Source organism: Cornus florida, unplaced genomic scaffold (assembly GCF_030987335.1).
Source record: "Cornus florida cultivar Cherokee Brave unplaced genomic scaffold, ASM3098733v1 CherokeeBrave_3.0.0_Hap2_Chr08, whole genome shotgun sequence".
Taxonomy (NCBI): Eukaryota; Viridiplantae; Streptophyta; class Magnoliopsida; order Cornales; family Cornaceae; genus Cornus; species Cornus florida.
In genome coordinates this window covers 80,463,702-80,482,368 of record NW_026775578.1, presented here as the reverse complement: position 1 = coordinate 80,482,368, position 18,667 = coordinate 80,463,702, and the positions used below count along the sequence as shown (strand labels likewise).

Genomic DNA, 18,667 nt, shown 5'->3' with positions numbered 1-18,667 from the left:
ATTTAACCATCAAATAATAAAAGTAAATCACGTGTCCAAATCACGTGAGCCACAAATATAAGAAAATATCTTACAAAATATTTACTCTTATTTATTGAATAAAACTTATCATATATAGCTCATAGAATTGGACAAAGGAGATTGACAAAAAATAATTTTAATTATTTCATCGAACAAAAAAATAATTATATATATATATATATATATATATATATATATATATAATTTGTAAACATTGATTGTTTGGTATAAAATTAACATATCATAGGCATAGTTAGTAAAATACAAAACCGAAACATAAAAATACGAATACGAATACGTACGTGTATAATATGTTATATGCACTAAAAATTCGGTTATATATATTTTATTATTTTCTTATATATCATATATTTGTAAGGACAATGAATAATTGGTAACAAATAATAAAAATATAATAGGTGTTTCATTACTTTGATTAAAGATCAATTATTTGATTGACAATACTAAGAGATTAAAAAAATAGAGTGATAGTAGAACAATTGAGTGGTCACAGCCTTTCTCGAAATTGCATAACAAATAATGTTATTTTGATAGTGTGAAAGAGAAGGGTTATACCAAATAAAAGATGATAGTTTATGTTAAGAGTGTACGTTCCAGAAAAATACTATCATTATAAAAAAAAAAAAAAATAAGGTTACCTTAAAGTATAAAAACGAATTAAAGGATAAAAAAAAAATAAGGTTACCTTAAAATATAAAAACGAATTAAAGGATACGCAAAACTTACTAACTAGGATGATAGGTAAATAGAGGCACGATGTACTCATTAATTTTAAACAAGGTAAATAGATATGTATTACATTATTTTATTTAATTAATATTATCCAGATAATAAAATTAGAATTGATATACTTGAATTCGAAAGTTTATTCAAACAATGAATTTATGAAACCGCAGTTCAAATTCAATCATAATTCCCTTTTTGGTAGTAGTAAAACTGTACTAAAATTTCCGGGATTGAAAAAATTTTCAGGGAGAGGAAATTGAGTTTTAACGAGTCAATTTTGTCAGCCATCGCAATAACCAATAATAAAAACGAAAAAAATTAAAAACAATTTTAGAAAAGATTTTATAGGAAGGAAAAAAAAAAAGCAACGCTAAAATGTTCTAAAGCTCTGTCTCTGTTGTCTCATCTCTATCTCTCTTCGTGTACTCGTCAATACGGAGCTCATCGGATATCAATTTGTGTTCGGGAAGCCTTTTTTACAACTCCAACCTTCGATCGCTGACGCTTTCTCTGTTGCTATAATCTGATTCTTGTAGAGAGAGAGAAAAGAATCAGTGATCAAAACCCATCATCGTCATGGGACAAGCCTTTCGCAAGCTCTTCGATGCTTTCTTCGGCAACAGTGAGATGAGGGTACTTTTTCTTTCCCAATAATTATATATATTTATATTTCATCCCATCAATTTTCTATTTTTGACATGTAATATAGATTTTTACCAAATATGCTTCATTCCAATCTTTCTAAATTATATGTATATGTATATGTAGAGAGAGAGATGTGTGTGTAGGTAGTCATGGTTGTTGTATCAGTCTGTTTTCTCTTTCCTTTTGATTTTCTTGATAGGGGGATAGAAGCAATGTGATAGTCATGTTTTAAGGTTCCAGGAACAGTACTCCTAAAGTTTTAAGAAATTATATCAAGATTGCTCGTCTTCCTTATTGTTACCAAATGTTCTTAATTGCAACACAAGCCCCAATTATATGGAGGAATTTGTGCTTAGTTTGAGGGTATATGTGTTCCTGTAGGTTATGTAGTAGTAGCATGCTTATTGCAAGACCAGACAATGAATCAAATTTAATTTGATCAGTATATAGTAAATTTCTAAATTTTAATCCTAGTGGGTTGTCACCAACTTGCATATCCCCAAGATTACAGGTGTACTGAAAATTGTTTTTTTCTGTGTAATGCCACCTTATAGTTGAGTGGTAAAAGAACAGGGCTGCGTTGATATTCTGAACTCAATTTAACAAAGTCTTAACAATTTAATTCTAAGGACTCAGAATTGGCCCACTATGTGAAACCCTTTGCCAAGGATCGTTTGCATGATTCATTGAAATAGACAATCCTGAAATTGTACAATCAAGTTTAATTTTTGGTTTGTGGTCACTCATTCAATTTGAGTTTAAACTGTGTGTTGATTCCAGGTTCCTACAAAGAATCTTACTAGCACAAGCTTTGGCAAAGTAATTTCTAGTTTTGGTAATTGTGTGAAACTGTATTTTAACGAGATCGGCCGGTAGGACCACTAAATTGCCTGTTGCTCAGCGTTGTCAAACTCATGAACTAGCAGTGGCTTTCGGTTATATATACTTTTTATCATGCCTTACATTTCAATATTAGGGGTAGGATTCATTGCTTTTGTTGAGGAAAGCTTAAGATGTGCCAGTGCTTTATATTAAAAGTCTTTCAGTGATTTAGGACTCAAAAACAACAGAGAAGAGAAAGAGGGATTGTAAAGTTAGCATATCTGAGAAACACCTGCTGGTAGGGTTGCCTTTAAGATTCTCAGTCTCCTACTTGACCAAAGGTTCTTACTAACTTTTTCTGCCTCCTAGTAGAGCAGTCTAAATTTGGTTTCACAAGTTTGTATGAAACATGATATCTTTGGTTCTTTTTATCTCATCTTCTGTTGGAATGTAAGAGGTGGCTCCTATGAATTTGTTGAAACGAAAAAGTCTTAAGTGGGAAGCTTAAGATGTTATAATCTACCATAATTTGATTAGAGAGACATCATGTGAGAAGCTAAATTGAAGGCATAAGTATTTTATCTTTTAGGAACGGCGGTGTTGGAAGGGTTTCTTTAATGCACCATGAACGGTATTTAGCTTTGTTAACTACATTGTTTCATCAGTTAAATAAATGTTACCTGTTGGTTGTTACTTTTACGCCATTGTTTTGGCAAAGATTAAAAGCAACATTAGCTTTAGGTTTATGTATAAATGGAATTAAAACACACGGTACTAGTGAACTCAGCTGTATAGGATAAACATGTTGACAAATAATTTTATTAACTTGAAATTTAAGTGATCTGGTTAAAATATTATAGCTGTAAACTTGTAGAAATTCTGATTCTATTTCATATTTCTATATGTATTAAGTTAATTATGTGAATCTATATCTTTATATATATAAAAAAAACAAGAAATATAATTAATGAAAAGAATAGCACAAAAACAAACAACTACGAAGAATCATTCTAGCACAAGAAAAAAGGCAGAGCAACCCAAACACATTAGCACCTGAATAAACTTGCCCATGTAGCCCCAACAATCCAAACCTTATATACCTGCTCTACTAATCACATTGGGACTTGGAGTTTTGGTATGGGGTGAGGGAAAGGGGGTTATGGTGACTCGTAACCACCATCATAATAAAGACTCCCTTACCCAAGGGATCAGCCTGCTGATTAGTAGATGTTAAGATAAATCTAGTCTCCACCTTAAAAACACTACACATTTCTACTCTCTCACGCAATGTCCATAACCTGTTGAGCCTGTCCATAACACATTTCTAAAGAGCGCCTCAAGAGGGGAGTGCATCCCAAATACAATTGCAGAAAAGAAAACCCTCTATACTCTCAAAAATCCACAAATTCCTCTATAGATTTAGTATACCAGTCATGTACCCAAAAGAATAAAGAACTCAGGATTGAGAAATTAAGCACCCATAAAGGCGCATCATGGAGGCTTCTCTAACTCCTTCTAGGGGAGCTATAAGTTTTGCTTGCTTAATAGCGAATCTGGAGCATGTTGACCTGGAGGAAAAGATTAGTGCACGTCTCTAAACTTGCACTCGAACCCTACTGCGAGTTTAGCCACGACCGGCTTGAGCTTGGCTCGAGCATAGTCCGGCGAGGCTCTTCACTTTAAGGTGGGGGCCTGGTAAGCTACCCGTTGTTGGTCCTTTTCAAATCCCCCATCAATTTGCACGCTTGTTCTGTACATCAAGTAAGCGCAAAAGAATAAACTTTCTCACATTTCCGCCCCTTTTAGCCCTCCGTTCCAGCTTACCTTGTCTGTTTGGGCCAAGCTTATCAATAAGAAGGATTGATTGCTCGTGGAGGTGAACTTGCCCTAAACTTAGCCTCTGCCGCGTCTTGTAACCCAGCCAGCTTTGTGACTTAACTTTTGGCATTGCAAAGGGATAACGTTTGACCACCTAGGGGTTTTTGCAACACCAGCTTCTTCCGAGTTCCTATTGAATGTAATCAAATTTGAATGGATATCTCGATAGGCAAAAGCTACTGTAAGGCTGCGACAGTGCTACCATGAGAATAAGAAGTCATAACCCAAGAACAACTCATGATAACATTCAAGGTAGCCCTTTAAAGGCTTTGATAATATATAGCCACATGTAAGATAGAAAGATAATGCATAGGAGAGATTGATAGTATATAGCTGTATGCAAGTTAAAAAGATAATGCATAGGGGAAATCAATAATATTTAGCCGCATGTAAGATAAAAAGATAATGCATAGGGGAGATAAAAGAGAACATTGCTTCAAACATTCTCTTCACTGCATTGCACCATTAAAAATTCTTGATTTTCTTACAGTCCAACTGTTCAAGTATCTCTTAGAGTCAATTTTGGGTCTTTTTCCACTCGATCCCCCCCCCCTCTCCCTCCATGCACTCTTGCTGGAGCCAAATCTCTCAAAGAGGTTTCAAAGAGAGACAAATTCCCTTGGAGCAACTCCATCATTATCCAGCTGAGCAAAGAATCTTGTCAAAGACTACAGGGACACATCAACGGACACAAAGGTCACTGCATGCTATTTCTATTCCACATAACACAAATTTGAGTATAAGGCCTTGTAAGGCACAATAGGCTAAAGCAACTCATCAGTACGCATCTTGATGCCTTTTTATAAGCTACTAACCAATGTATTGACTAATGAATGAGCTAGCATTGGGAATCCTTTAGGCCATAGGAAATGGAAAAACATTAGCTTAGTTCAGGATGAAAGTAAAAATGATGGAGTTGAGAAAGGAGCCATTAGATTCCAAGTACCACTGTTTCCTCTGAAGCGGACAAGGATAAGAAGCCTCATCGAGGAGGATAAAATTGGATTGTTTCATTTACTATCATTTAGAATTCTAAAAAATGGAAATTCTAAGAGTAGGAATGAGGAAGAGTGGAGGGAATTCAATGAACTTCAAATTTGGCAATTGGTACACCATGAAAACCGAGATTGTTAAAAAGTAGGGGAAATAATCTTCAAAGAATGATTACCCCAACCCAGCCCGATTCTTCTAAAAAATTGATCCTAGACTGTCTCTTGCATATTTCTTGTATGCAAGAAGTTCCTTATGTATTTATTGCATCATTAGAAATTGAATTTGAGTCTTTTTGATGGAAATTGAGATGGGTTTCAGTCATGCCATATTTGAGATGCAAGAGCCGAAGGCACAAATGATTTTAGAGTTATGTTTTTAATTTATTTTAGGGATTTTCCTTATTTTTGAAATTTAGTAGTTAGCTTCTATCTCTTTCTATCCCGTGTCATTCTATATATATATATATTTTCTCTGCCGATCCACATTTGTTGTTATTCAGTTATGTAATTAAAACAAGATTATGTATTGAACACAAAGGTGAAAAAAAAAAAATTCTGATATTCTCTTTTCATATCACATATGTTAGTTTACAAGCCTATATATATAGAAGTTTATTACAATTTCTATCTAAGGAAAAGATATATACAAATCATAATTCCTATGATATAGGAACTACTTATGTAAAATTTTAAAAAGTCAACTCTAACTATGGATAATTCCTAAAAATCCTCGCTAACTAATTTCCTAACAATTCAGCCTAGATCTTTCCACACTCCCCCTCAAGCTGGCTCGAAAAATATCTTGTATTCCCAGCTTGCCTGTAAGATTGTCAAATTTCCCCTTCGGTGATCCTTTAGTGAGGATATCTGTGACCTGTTCTCCTGTAGGAATATAGGGCAAACATATCACTCCTTCTTCCAATTTCTCCTTAATAAAATGTCTATCAACTTCCACATGCTTAGTCCTATCATGTTGGACACGGTTGTGAGCTATGTTGATTGCAGCTTTATTATCACAGTAAAACTTCATAGGCATCAGACTTGAGATTTCAAGATCTTCAAGTAATCTTTTCAGCCACAAAAGTTCACAAATTCCATGAGCAACTGCTCTGAACTCAGCTTCTGCACTACTCCTTGCTACAACGGTTTGCTTCTTGCTTTTCCAAGTAACCAAGTTGCCACCAACATAAGTACAGTAACCTGAAGTAGACCTTCTATCCATCACACTACCTGCCCAATCAACATCGGTATAGGCTTCAATCCTTAGATGGCCGTGGTTTTCAAACAACAAACCTCTTCCAGGTGATCCCTTTAGGTATTTGAGAATCCGGTAGACTGCCTCAAAAGCGTTCTTCTCCTTGTGAGTGCATAAATTGACTCACTACAGTCACTGCGAAGGCAATAGCTGGCCGAGTCTGTGAAAGATAAATGAGTCTTCCAACCAGCCTTTGGAATTGCTCTCGGTTCACCACTTTTTCTGCACTTGCTGCTTGCAACTTTAAATTGGGCTCCATAGGTGTTTCCACTGGTTTGCAGCCAAGTAAACCTGTCTCCGTAAGTGAATCCAACACATACTTCCTTTGAGAGACAAATATCCCTCTCTTGGATCTGGCAAATTCCATTCCTAGGAAGTATTTCAAAGCTCCAAGATCTTTGATCTCAAATTCCTTTGCAAGAAAAGACTTCAAATCCTCCAATTCTCTTTTATTATCTTCGGTCAGGATTATGTCATCCACATAAACAATAAGTATGGCCATCTTACCATCACTTGAATGTTTGTAGAATATAGTGTGATCAGACTGACTTTGACGATATCCATGACCCTTGATTGCTTTAGTGAATCGATCAAACCATGCTTTGGGTGATTGTTTCAAACCATATAGTGATTTCTTCAATTTACACACCTTTCCAGCTCCATGATCATTTTCAAATCCTGGTGGTAGATTCATAAACACTTCTTCCTCTAGCTCACCATTTAAGAACGCATTTTTTACATTCAACTGCTGCAATGGCCAACTCAAGTTTGCAGCAAGAGACAACAGCACCCGTATGGAATTTACCTTTGCCATCGGGGCAAAGGTTTCCTGGTAATCTATTCCATATGTTTGGGTGAAGCCTTTAGCTACGAGTCTCGCCTTGCATCTCTCAATATCACCATCAGCCTATATTTGACCGTGAACACCCATTTGCAGCCTACGGTCTTCTTCTCCCTTGGCAACTCAACAATCTCCCAAGTTTTATTCTTATCAAGAGCCCTCATCTCTTCTATAACTGCTGCCTTCCACTCGGTATGATTGAAGGCCTCCTGTATAGTTCTAGGAATTGAAACACTAGAGAGACTAGTGGTAAAAGCTTTATAATTTGGAGACAATCTATGGTAGGACACATATTTAGCAATAGGATGCATGGTATAAGAGCGAGTACCCTTCCTAAGTGCAATAGGAATATCAAGGTCACGAGAAAGGCTCTCTTCATTGCTGGTTTCAGGAATTAAAGATGGATTAGAGACGGAAATACCTGTTTCATTCGAGTTGCCTTTATCGGAGAATTTTCTTGGCAGGTAGTAGGTTGGTGCTCTTTATTTTGATCCTTCCTTCTTCGAGAGTAAACACGGAGCTCAGATTGAGGTTGGATTTGAACTGGTTCTCCCCCTGAAGTGTAGTCTATAATGTTCGACTCAATAGGCTTCGGAGAGGTTGAAATAGTGGGATGCCCAGGTTCAGTAGGTAAGGTAGAGTTTGGTGAAACACTCAGCAATGGTAAAGAGCCCAACACATCCCAAAAATGGTCTTCCCTCTCATTACTCTCCCCCTGAAGAGTATTTTTGGTGAAATAGGGTCGAGTCTCAAAAAAGGTCACATCCATACTCACAAAGAATTTTTTAGAGGTGAGGTTATAACATTTATACCCTTTATGTTTAGGAGAGTACCCAACAAACATGAACTTTTCAGCCCTAGGATCAAGTTTTGAACAGTCCCGTGTATGAACATGTGTAAAAGCAGTGCATCCAAACACTTTAAGAGGTAATGAGGTGAAGATCCTAATATGGGGAAAAACTAACAGCAAGCTATTTAGGGGCGTCTCAAATTTCAACACCCTATTTGGCATTCTGTTGATCAAGTATGAAGCTGTAAGAACAGCCTCACCCCATAGATATTTAGGAACCCCCATAGTGAACATTATTGCCCTAGCAACCTAAAGTAAATGGCCGTTTTTTCTCTCGGCTATCCCGTTTTGTTGTGGGGTATCAAAGCAAGTGGACTGATGGAAAATACCCTTTTCTTTCAAAAAAAAATCACCAAGAATAGAGTTAAAGAATTCTTTTCCATTGTCGGTTCTAAATCCTTGAATCTGGGTTTGAAACTGGTTTTCAATCATGGCATAGAACACTTTAAACACTCTCGCAGCCTCAGATTTTTCTCTCAAAAGATATACCCAACACACTCTAGTATGGTCATCAATGAAAGTGATGAACCACCTAGTTCCAGTCACATTAGTAACCCAAGAAGGTCCCCACACACCACTATGAATCAAATAAAATGGTTTGGATGCTTGATATAAATGAGAAGGATAGGAAACACGATGATGCTTTGATAATTGACAAGATTCACATTGAAATAACAAAGGATTAAAATTTTTGATCACCGATGGAAACAAATGTTTTAAGTAAGAGAAACTGGGACGGCCTAACCTATAGTGCCATAACATTATTTGACTTTTAGCAGAAATAGAAATATCACTACTACTTGCAGCTTGAGCTTGTCCACTCTTGAAGATTTCATCATCGAAATTATAGAGTCCATCAACCATCCTAGCACTGCCAATCATCTTCCCCGAATATAGGTCTTACAGTGAGAATCAAGAAATTTGATAACACAGTTAGAATCCTTGGTGAGTTTACTAGCTGATAAAAGATTGCATCAGAAGTTAGGCACACGGAGGACAAATTTCAAAACAAGGTTTTCTGAGACAACTATAGAACCTTTTCCTGCAACTGGAGACAAACTACCATCAGCAATATGAATTTTTAAGTGACCAGAACTTGGAAAATATGTACTAAACAAATGTGATAAACTAGTCATATGATCAGATGCACCAGAATCAATGATCCAAGGTGCCGGATTTAAAGTACTAGTGAGAGCACTTAAAGAGCTACCTTTTTGGGTAAGAGAATCTGAGGACACTTGAAACCTGAGTTTGGTTCAGCAGTTTGGAGAGATGATCAAGCTGCTCCTTACTGAATGGAGATGTCTCGGTTTCAGTAGTAGCCTGCATTCCATGCCCATTCTTGTCTCCAAATCTGCTTACCTTCCAATTTACTGGTTTTCATGTAGTTTCCAGCATGTTTTTGTTACAGAAATCACACCAGATCTTGGTTTTCTCTTCAATCTTCCGCTGTGGGTGATTTGTTGGTTTTGGATTAACTGCAGCTGCTGCCATTTCAGTGGCTGTTACATTGAGTGCAGAGTTCTCACTATGAGTGCTAGAGGATTTCTTTCCCATCATTACCAACTTGCGGCTTTCTTCCCTCCTAATTTCCAAGAAGCCTTTCTCTAGTGGTAGGTAGTGGCTGCATTGAGTCCAGCCAAAAATTCAAATACACGGTCCTTCTCAACTGTTTTCTTGAATTGGGCACTATCACCCACACACTTCCATTCAAAATCATAAAAGAGGTCAAGTTCTTGCCACAAACCTTGTAATATGTTGTAATACTTTGTAACAGTCTGGTCTCCTTGTCTTGTTTCTCGGATCCTTGTTTTAATTTTATAGACTTGTGTGGAATTGCCCAAGTCTGAGTATGTCTCACTCACTGCTGAGTCCCATAATTCTTTGGCAGTGGAGAGATACATAAATGTCTGGCCTATCTCCAATTCCATGGAGTTCGCTAGCAATGACATAATCATGGAATTTTCTGCATCCCAAACAGCATATGCTGGATCATCTTCCTTTGGGGCCTGCGTTGCACCAGTTAAATAACCAATCTTCCCCCGCCCTCGGACGAACAACTTTACGGATTGAGACCACCGTAGAAAATTCTTTCCATTCAGCCGATGAGTGGTAATTTGGAGGATTGGGTTGTCACCTGAACCGGATGAAGTGATCTGGGATTTCCGAGCATTTGAAGAGTAGACCGAAACTTCCTCGGTACATTGCGGATTTAACCAAAGAAATCATCCAGAAACGACGAACAGAAATTAAAAAAGAAGAATAAGTCTTCTATAATTCTGGTATAAACGACCAGAATTAACGATGAATGTTTGTTGATTTTATCGGATAATCAGCAGAACAATGGAGTAATTTACTGTCCTAGTGAGGGCAGCTCTGATACCATGAACACAAAAGTGAAAAAGAATAAATTCTGATATTCTCTTTTCATATCACATATGTTAGTTTACAGGCGTATATATATAGAAGTGTATTACAAATTCTATCTAACGAAAAGATATGTACAGATCATAATTCCTATAATATAGGAACTACTTATGTAAAATTAAAAAAAGTCAACTATCTAACTATGGATAATTCCTAAAAATCCTCCCTAACTAATTTCCTAATAATTCAGCCTAGATCTTTCCACATGTATTATATGCATTGTTTAAATGTCAGCATACTTTTATGCTCATGGTTTAAACATTAACATACTAAGAAGCATGGACATGCCAAAAGTCACAATATAAGTGTCTGAGATAGGCATGGAAATGCAATGGATATGTCCTGGTCATGAGACACGTAAAAGAATGTGTCTTAATTTCTTTTTGAAAAAGTAAGTGAAGACATGGCAAACAACTGTTGGACATATGCATTGGACATTATAAGAGCTTCTTCAGTAAGTTTCCAAAAGAAGCTGTCTAAGTAAAAAACATGGTATTGTTTAGAAGGGCAAATTGCTGTAACCCCCTGAACTATTCCTCAGTTGCAGATTGCCCCCTTCAAAGATTATTTTTAGCAGAAAACCCCCTTATACAATCATGCTTTTTTCAAATTGCCCCTCCAGTTAAGATGCCCTTTAAAATGTAATTGTTATTTACTCACATGCTAGTCATGTAAGATTAACAAATAACCAAATGGCAAATTATCCTTTTAGAAGACGAAATTACCCTTTTAATAGAGACGTTGAAGCAATACCTCTTTGCTCTCTGCCATCCTCTCTGTCAGTTCTCTTCTCTCTGTTCTCTTGATCTCTTTTGCACAAACCTTAACTCATTGTCAAAGAAAGCAACACAATTACTTGAACCAGGTATTGTCGATTGTCCATGTCCCCTGCAAAAGTCAATTTTTACACGCTAGATCATTTTTCTTCTCTCTCAATCTCTCTTGCACATGGACTGTGAGATATAGTTCTCTCTCAGTTTTGTTGCTTTTGTTTTGGTGTATTAATTGTGTCTGTATGTGGCTGTGTTTGTCCCTTTATGTGCCTTGCCTTTGCGTTCGGTTGATCATCTTCTTTTGCATAGTCCTGTGGCTCGAGATTGCTGGATGCTGATGTTGGGTTTGTTTGGGGTTCAGTGGGTTATGCCTAGATCTTCTGGAGACTTGATTGAGGCTTGGAGAGGTTGTACAGTGGGGGCCCAAGTTCGTGATCTCTCGAGGGTTACTCCTTTTTGTGTCTGGTGGTGTTTATGGCTTGAAAGAAATACTTCGAAGGAAAGGAGAATCCAATTGGGACGTTGAAGTTTTATATTATTAATACTCTTTTTTGTTGGGTTCTAGGGAGATATTGTAAATCCTTGGTGAGCTTGTAGATTTTTTGGAATCTTTGAGGGATTAGAGGCCCTATTTGGCCTTGTGTAGCTTTTGAGGGACGCGATCCCCTTTTGAACGCTTTTTATACAATCTTTACTTATAAAAATAAAATAAAAAATTCACTCGGAGATCAGATCGGCAAGCAACCATGGTTGGAGCTGTGAGTGAAATTGTCTGAGCTGAGGGAAAAAACAATGAAGTCGTGGGCCCTAGGTTTTATGATATTTCCATTATAGAAAATGACCCCGCTTTGTATAATAATGGTAATATTGTCTTTTCCAACCTTTCATTGACTTCTCCCCGAATCCCTCCCCCCCCCCCCCCCCCCCCCCCCCCCGGCGAATGGTCAAGTATGTAATTTCAGATTCATTTAGCGGGAGTCAAACACCGTCACATACTCTTGGGAGGGAAGGTGTGGTTGGGTTGGCCACTTTTTCATGGTTTGGGGGGTTTTATGCAATAGAGGGGGACAATCTGCAACTGAGTAGTAGTTCAGGGGGTTTACTGCAATTTGCCCTTTTTAGAGAGTTCCAAGAACAAGGGGTCATATGTTGGGCGGAAAAAACTTTTGAGTTAGAAAAAAATAGATACTTATATGTGGTTGACTGACTAAGTCACCAAAATAAACTTAGAAAGTAGGAAAGAGAGAAAGAGATGAGAACAATGGTACACTGATGACCATTTTTAGTGACCGACCATCTATAGGAATGCAATGTAAGTTGAACGTATTTTTTTTTTTTTTTTTTCTGTAACAGTTAATGCTTCCTTTTCTTTTCCTTTACAATTTATGGGGTTTTAAACACTTCCATTTTTAAAATCTAACCCCCAATACTTCCAATTTGGTTTGGGGTAATTCTATGCTCTTTTGAAATTGAAAAATGTAAGAAGTTCGAAATATTTCTGCCTTTTAGAATCTAATTATTTTATTTTAATAACTTCACAATTAGCGCTCTTTAAAAATTGAAATAATTAGTATTTATGATATCATAATTTGAGTTTTTTCAATTTGGGGAACATAGTCAGATAAATACATGATCAAATTATATTTGTAGCTAACTTTGGTTCTCTGAGGCTTTCTACTCGATAGTTCAGAAAGAATTATAATTTTAGGTGTTTCGTACTGTTTTGAACTCATTAGTTGGTCGACTTCTTATTCTAAGGATGAATAAATATAATATTTGTCTTATGCTATATAATCATACATATAAAAAATGTTTATTATTCTTGGTGTTCTCAGTGTGTCCTTATTCTTACACTTTTGAGGATTTATTAGGTGCCCATGTCGGTATCATGGCATATCCAGGGAGGGAGCCAAGTTGAGCTGGGCCTTAAACCTTATTTTTATTTACTTTTAGGTATTTAATATAGTAAAATCTTACAAAATGCTATTTCTCTCTTTTTCTCTTATTCTTTCAAATTTCTTTGATTCCTTTAAAAAAATTTGCACTCCTCTTCTCCAATCAAATCCTAATTTTTTCCTTTTCAAAGTTCTCTCATTTTTCATTTCTTTTTGTTTTCTTCTTCTTTTGATTTATTTTTCTCTTCTTAAATTTCGTCTTCTTTCAGTAATGTATAATGTATACTATGTGGCGTAACGTTTTTTTTTTTTTTTCTCTCTTTTTATTTATTTTTTCTTCTTCTTTAAATTTTTTTCCCCTAGTTGTAACTCACACACACTCTTGTCCCTAAAAGGGAAAAAAAATTGTTGTGTTCCCCCTTGGAATAAATTCTGGCTCCATCACTAGACCTATTACTGTCCAGTCTGTCCCATATCCATTTACATGTTTATTAGTAGAATAATCTTTGCACATTTTATGTGATTATGCTTCTCGAATGTTTTGTTCTACCTTTTTAATGACCTTCTATAATATAGGCAAATTCATATGCAATCCTTTTGTGTGTAACTGGGATTTGGCTTTTTGCTTTATTGTTTCCGATACTTTCTAAAAAGAATGACCCTTTTTTATTAGGCATCAATACCTTGTGAACTGTGCGTCCTACACGCTACTTTCTTTGATGGGATTGTCAAGGTTCTAGAGTTTTCTGCCTGTATTACTTACTATTCGCTCATAACTTCCATGTTTCTATTTTTAATGTTCGTGGTTTGTAATCAATTCCATAGGTTGTAATGCTTGGCCTGGATGCAGCTGGTAAAACAACTATTCTGTACAAACTGCACATTGGAGAAGTTTTATCCACCGTCCCTACAATTGGTAGGTCATTTTGACTATGATTGTTTATATGGTGGTGGTGGTGAAGATGATATGATGGTTTTGCTTAAATTTGGGATCAGGGCCAGTATTATATTGTAGTAGGATTGAGCTGTTGGTTGGTCCTCGTGAGTTTTTGTTGAACACTTGAACATGCTTCACTAAGATGCCATTTTTTAAATGTTTAACTTCTTGTCAGGAATTAGGAAATCTAATTAATTTTGTTCTTTCCCCCTCACCCCTTCCCTTTTGAAGACTTAGAACTTGTTTTTGCTGTTGTTTAAGTGTTGAATGAATGGGCTGAAAAGCGATAGTTTGTCAATGTTCTTGGAAACCCATGCAGCACCAGACTGCAGTGGGGAAAAGATGAATGGAACTGACCATGCACTTATCTGATATTTTACCATTTTCATCATGCTCGTGACATTTAATGATTTTCTCTAATATAGTGAAGAGAAAATATTCATTGTAGCTAGTTTTGGCCATTTTTTTCTAGAGCCTGGTCCCCTAATTGCATGATTTGGTCTAGGCCACTGCTTTCTTGTAGTGCTTTCTTTTGTATATGTGTGAAAAGAGATGGGTGTCCAATCTGGAGATGTGGAAAGCTGGATTTTGTCCCCTGTAAATTTTCCATGGAGGAGGATGGATTTCGTTGGGTTTTTTCTGGTGTCTATGGTCCGGTTGAGGATGGAGAGCGTCATATGTTGTGGGAGGAGCTTGGCTCTGTTCGAAGAAGATTGTCTCTTCCTTGGTGTATTGGTGAGGATTTCAATGTGACTTGGTCTCCGATGGAGAGGTCTACGGGAGGTAGGTGGACCATGGTGATGGATCAATTTTCGGACTTTATTGATGATTCCCAGTTGGTTGATTTACTCTTAGAGGGAGCTTTTTTTACATGGTCGAGTGGCAGATTTTCTCCTACCTTGTCTCACCTTGATAGATTCCTCTTATTTGGCGATTGGGAGGAGAGATTCCCAGATGGTTCAGGTGGCGATGGCTAGACCCACATAGGACCATATTCTGATTATGTTGGATTGTGGCGGGTTGCGTAAGAGGAGTTCTCTTTTTAGATTTGAGAACTTGTGGTTTCGGGTTGAGGGCTTCAAGGAGAGAGTGTCCTCTTGGTGGCAGAGTTATGGGGTGAGTGGCTCCGAGGTTTACTCTTGCGGGGAAGTTGAGGCTTCTGAAGGAAGACATTAAGAGATGGAACAATGAGGTTTTTGGGAATCTAGAGTGGAGAAAGAATAGAGCTCTAATGGAGATTGCTTAGATTGACCGTTAGAGGGTGTAGGGGACCTTGAGTAGGTGTTGAGACGAAGGAGGGAGGAGTGTGAGGCAGAGATTGTCGAGATTGCTATTTTAGAGGAGATTTCATGGAGATAGAAATCTTGAGCGTCATGGCTCATGGAGGGTGACAAAAATACAATATTCTTTCGTAGGCTTGCGAATGCTCATTGGAGGGGCAATCATATTGGGAGGATCGGGGTTGATGGGGAGGTGTTGTCCAAGGAGGAGGAGGAGGTGTGAAGGGGAATTGCTTCTTTTTTTTTAATTAGTTGTTCACTGAGACCTTTACTCGGAGACCTTTGCAATTTGACTTGATTGATGCTCCAGATTGGGGTGAGTTGGAGAGACCTTTTACTGGAGAGGAAGTGTTGAAGGATTTGAAGAGTTGTAATAGGGGTGGCAATTCGTGTTAGCGTGTCGTGTTCGTGTCGACATGATTATGACACGAATACGACACGATTATTAATCGTGTCTAAGATCCTTGACACAAACACGATACGATTATTACACATGTAATATGACACGACGCGCGTAACCTGTTTAATAAATGGGTCAAGACTTGACACGACACGAAAAGACACCTTTAATTCATTTTTGATACGAACACGACATGTTTATTCTACACGTTTAGCTAAATGGGTCATTTTTGGCATGAACACGACACGTTTATCGGGCACGTTTAGTTAATCGGGTTATTCGTATTATAATCGTGTTTATAGGTCAAACACGAACACGACACGTTTAGTTAGCGGGTCAATCCATAGTTGTTAAAGGCTCAAGGCGCATAAAAGCGCAAATGCCTCCTGGAGCCTAAGGCGCAAGGCGCAAGGCGAGGCGTGTGCCCGACTGAAGCAAGGCGCACGTTGGAAAAAAAAAAAAAAAAAAAAACCCACCCAATAAAGTATTAAAGATGCAAATCATGCAATAGTATATAGAAAGATGTAAAAGTCAACTAAATGAATTACTTAAGTTAAATATTCAACATAAAGATGCCAAAACCAAGTAAATCAAGTACTTGAGTTCAAAACAGTGAATAATTAAACATATTAACATAAAGATGCAAAAGTCAACTAAGGAGAAGTATAAGATAAAACTAAAACAAACATAAACATCATTCTTCCTAAGAAGACAACACCAATGAATCTAAATATCATCCTCGTCATCAATAAGCATAACATCATTTTGATCGTCACTAAATGATTCATAATTCTCAGGATCCTCTTCTATCTCATCTGAATCATCCTCATCCTCATCCACAAGTCGAATTGAAGAACTTCCTGCTCCCTTTGTTGGTAACCGTGAACTAGAACTAGATTTTGATCTAGTAGACCGTTGCGGCCTGCTTGCCTCTCCAATACCAGCAAAATTAGCAACATCACCCCATGTCAAGGAATCATCTTCATAGACTAGATCATGTTCTGCATCAGAATCATCCATCCTCCCCGTCAACCACTCGTTGCTCTCATCAATGTCATCGAGTAAAATGGGATCAAGAGTGTCACGCATATTATATCGACGCCTCAATGCTCTATTATATTTGATGAACACTAAATCATTCAACGTTGTTTGAGCGAGCCTATTTCTTTTCTTGTTATGAAGCTGCAATAAATTCAACTTTAACTAGTAAGTATAAAAAATTAAAATTTTAATTTTCAACAATTAAATTACAAACCTAGTTAGTAAATACTAAATAGTATATACTTACATGCTCAAACACGCTCCAATTTCGTTCACAACCAGAAGAGCTGCAAGTAAGGCTTAAAACCTTTATAGCAAACTTTTGGAGAAGTTTTGTTGACTTGCCATAAGCTTCCCACCAATTAGCTATTAAAAAAAAATTAATAATGATGTTTAGCAACTTTAGCTTCATCTTTCTATCGACTCTATTGTCAAAATAATTTTAACACTTAGCTATACTAACTTAATATACTTTACCACTTTACCTGGTCCTCGTGTACTTCTCTGTCTAATAGCAAAGGGATTACCAAAGAGGCCCTCAGCTTTTAAATATAAGGACAGCTCCTCAGTAATTTTGTCTTGGTCTTTGACATCCGGGACTAACCTTGCAATGCATGCATACAAACCCTTTGCAATCTCTTCATCTTCTTCAATTTTCGAATTTGAATAAAAGTATTCTGGGTTCAAATAATAACCTGCTGCATGCCACCTCTTATCAATTATTTCAAAAATATCTGAGTATTTATCTTCTACTCCCCCAAATGATTTTGCAATGGCTTCTTTAGCCCTATCCATAGCCGCATAAATGTATCCCATGGGAGGCTTTCTCTCGCCATCGACTAATCTCAAAACCGGAATAAGAGGACCGGAAACCTTAAGGCTAAAGACAATGTTGTTCCAAAAGGAAGGCATCAAAACATAAGAAGCAACTCTTTTACCGGCTTCCTCTTTCGCCCATTTACTACGATTCCATTCTTCTGAAGTAAACATCTTTCTCAAGTTATTCTTTTGCTTGTGAATACTTGATAATGTGATGAAACATGTAGCAAATCGAGTCTTAGCAGGCCTAAGCAACTCCTTTTTGTGAGTAAAGTTCCTCATAATGTTCAACAACTTTGGTCGCATATAAATATAACTATTCAACTCCACTGCCCTTTGCATTGTTCTAGAGATGGACGGTATTTTCCCAATGTCTTCCAACATCAAGTCTAAGCAATGAGCAGCACATGGGGTCCAATACAAATGTGGGTGTTCTTTCTCTAACATCCTCCCTATTTGAAACCAAACGGAAAAAAGAAAAAATGATATAAAGAGAATGAGTAAATCAAAGTTGATTTAAATTATATATTTGTAAAGAATGTAAACTCTAAAAGTTATAAACATTGAACATTCTTACCGGCATACTTATTGCTTGACTCACTATCTGTGACGACTTGGATGACATTTGTTACTCCAATGCGGTTCACAAATTTATTAAGTAAGTCAAACATCTTGTCACCATCTTTTGAAAAAGAAGAAGTATCTATCGACTCAATAAACATGGTTCCCCTTGGACTATTTACTAGGAAATTAAGCAATGTTCTCCCTCTCTTGTCTGTCCACCCATCTGCCATTAATGAGCATCCAAATTTTGACCACTCCTCCCTATGGTCATTCATCAAAGCATTGGTATTATCCAATTCCTTCCTAAGCAAAGGAACTCTCACCTCATGATAACTAGGTGGTTTCATGCCAGGACCATATTGTCCAATTGCTTCAACAACCTCGGCAAAGCTATCATACTTAACAGCATTGAATGCAATTCCTGCATCATACATCCACCTTGCAAAAGCAGCACACGCTCTTCCTCTCAACTCTTTCTTG

General features: G+C 37.0%; 2 protein-coding genes across 3 annotated transcripts in view; one reads left to right on the top strand and one right to left on the bottom strand.

The window, feature by feature from the left end:
* Nucleotides 1-1,116: 1,116 nt before the first annotated feature.
* LOC132268187 (uncharacterized) overlaps nucleotides 1,117-18,667 on the top strand; it is a 29,816-nt gene continuing 12,265 nt past the window's right edge. Inside the window, exons 1-3 of one of the 2 annotated variants that reach the window (XM_059768970.1) lie at nucleotides 1,117-1,401; nucleotides 13,820-13,879; nucleotides 13,972-14,062. In XM_059768970.1, coding sequence (XP_059624953.1) covers nucleotides 1,345-1,401; nucleotides 13,820-13,879; nucleotides 13,972-14,062 — 208 coding nt within the window. In that variant the 5' untranslated portion in view covers nucleotides 1,117-1,344. The remainder of the gene's footprint in view (nucleotides 1,402-13,819; nucleotides 13,880-13,971; nucleotides 14,063-18,667) is intronic. The other variant, XM_059768971.1, reaches the window with a different exon arrangement.
* On the bottom strand, nucleotides 16,304-17,501 carry LOC132268188 (uncharacterized). The gene is made up of 2 exons (XM_059768972.1): nucleotides 17,052-17,501; nucleotides 16,304-16,945 (listed from the first exon to the last, which is right to left on the bottom strand). Exons 1-2 carry the CDS (start codon nucleotides 17,214-17,216, stop codon nucleotides 16,490-16,492), a joined length of 621 nt encoding a protein of 206 aa, XP_059624955.1. The 5' UTR covers nucleotides 17,217-17,501; the 3' UTR covers nucleotides 16,304-16,489.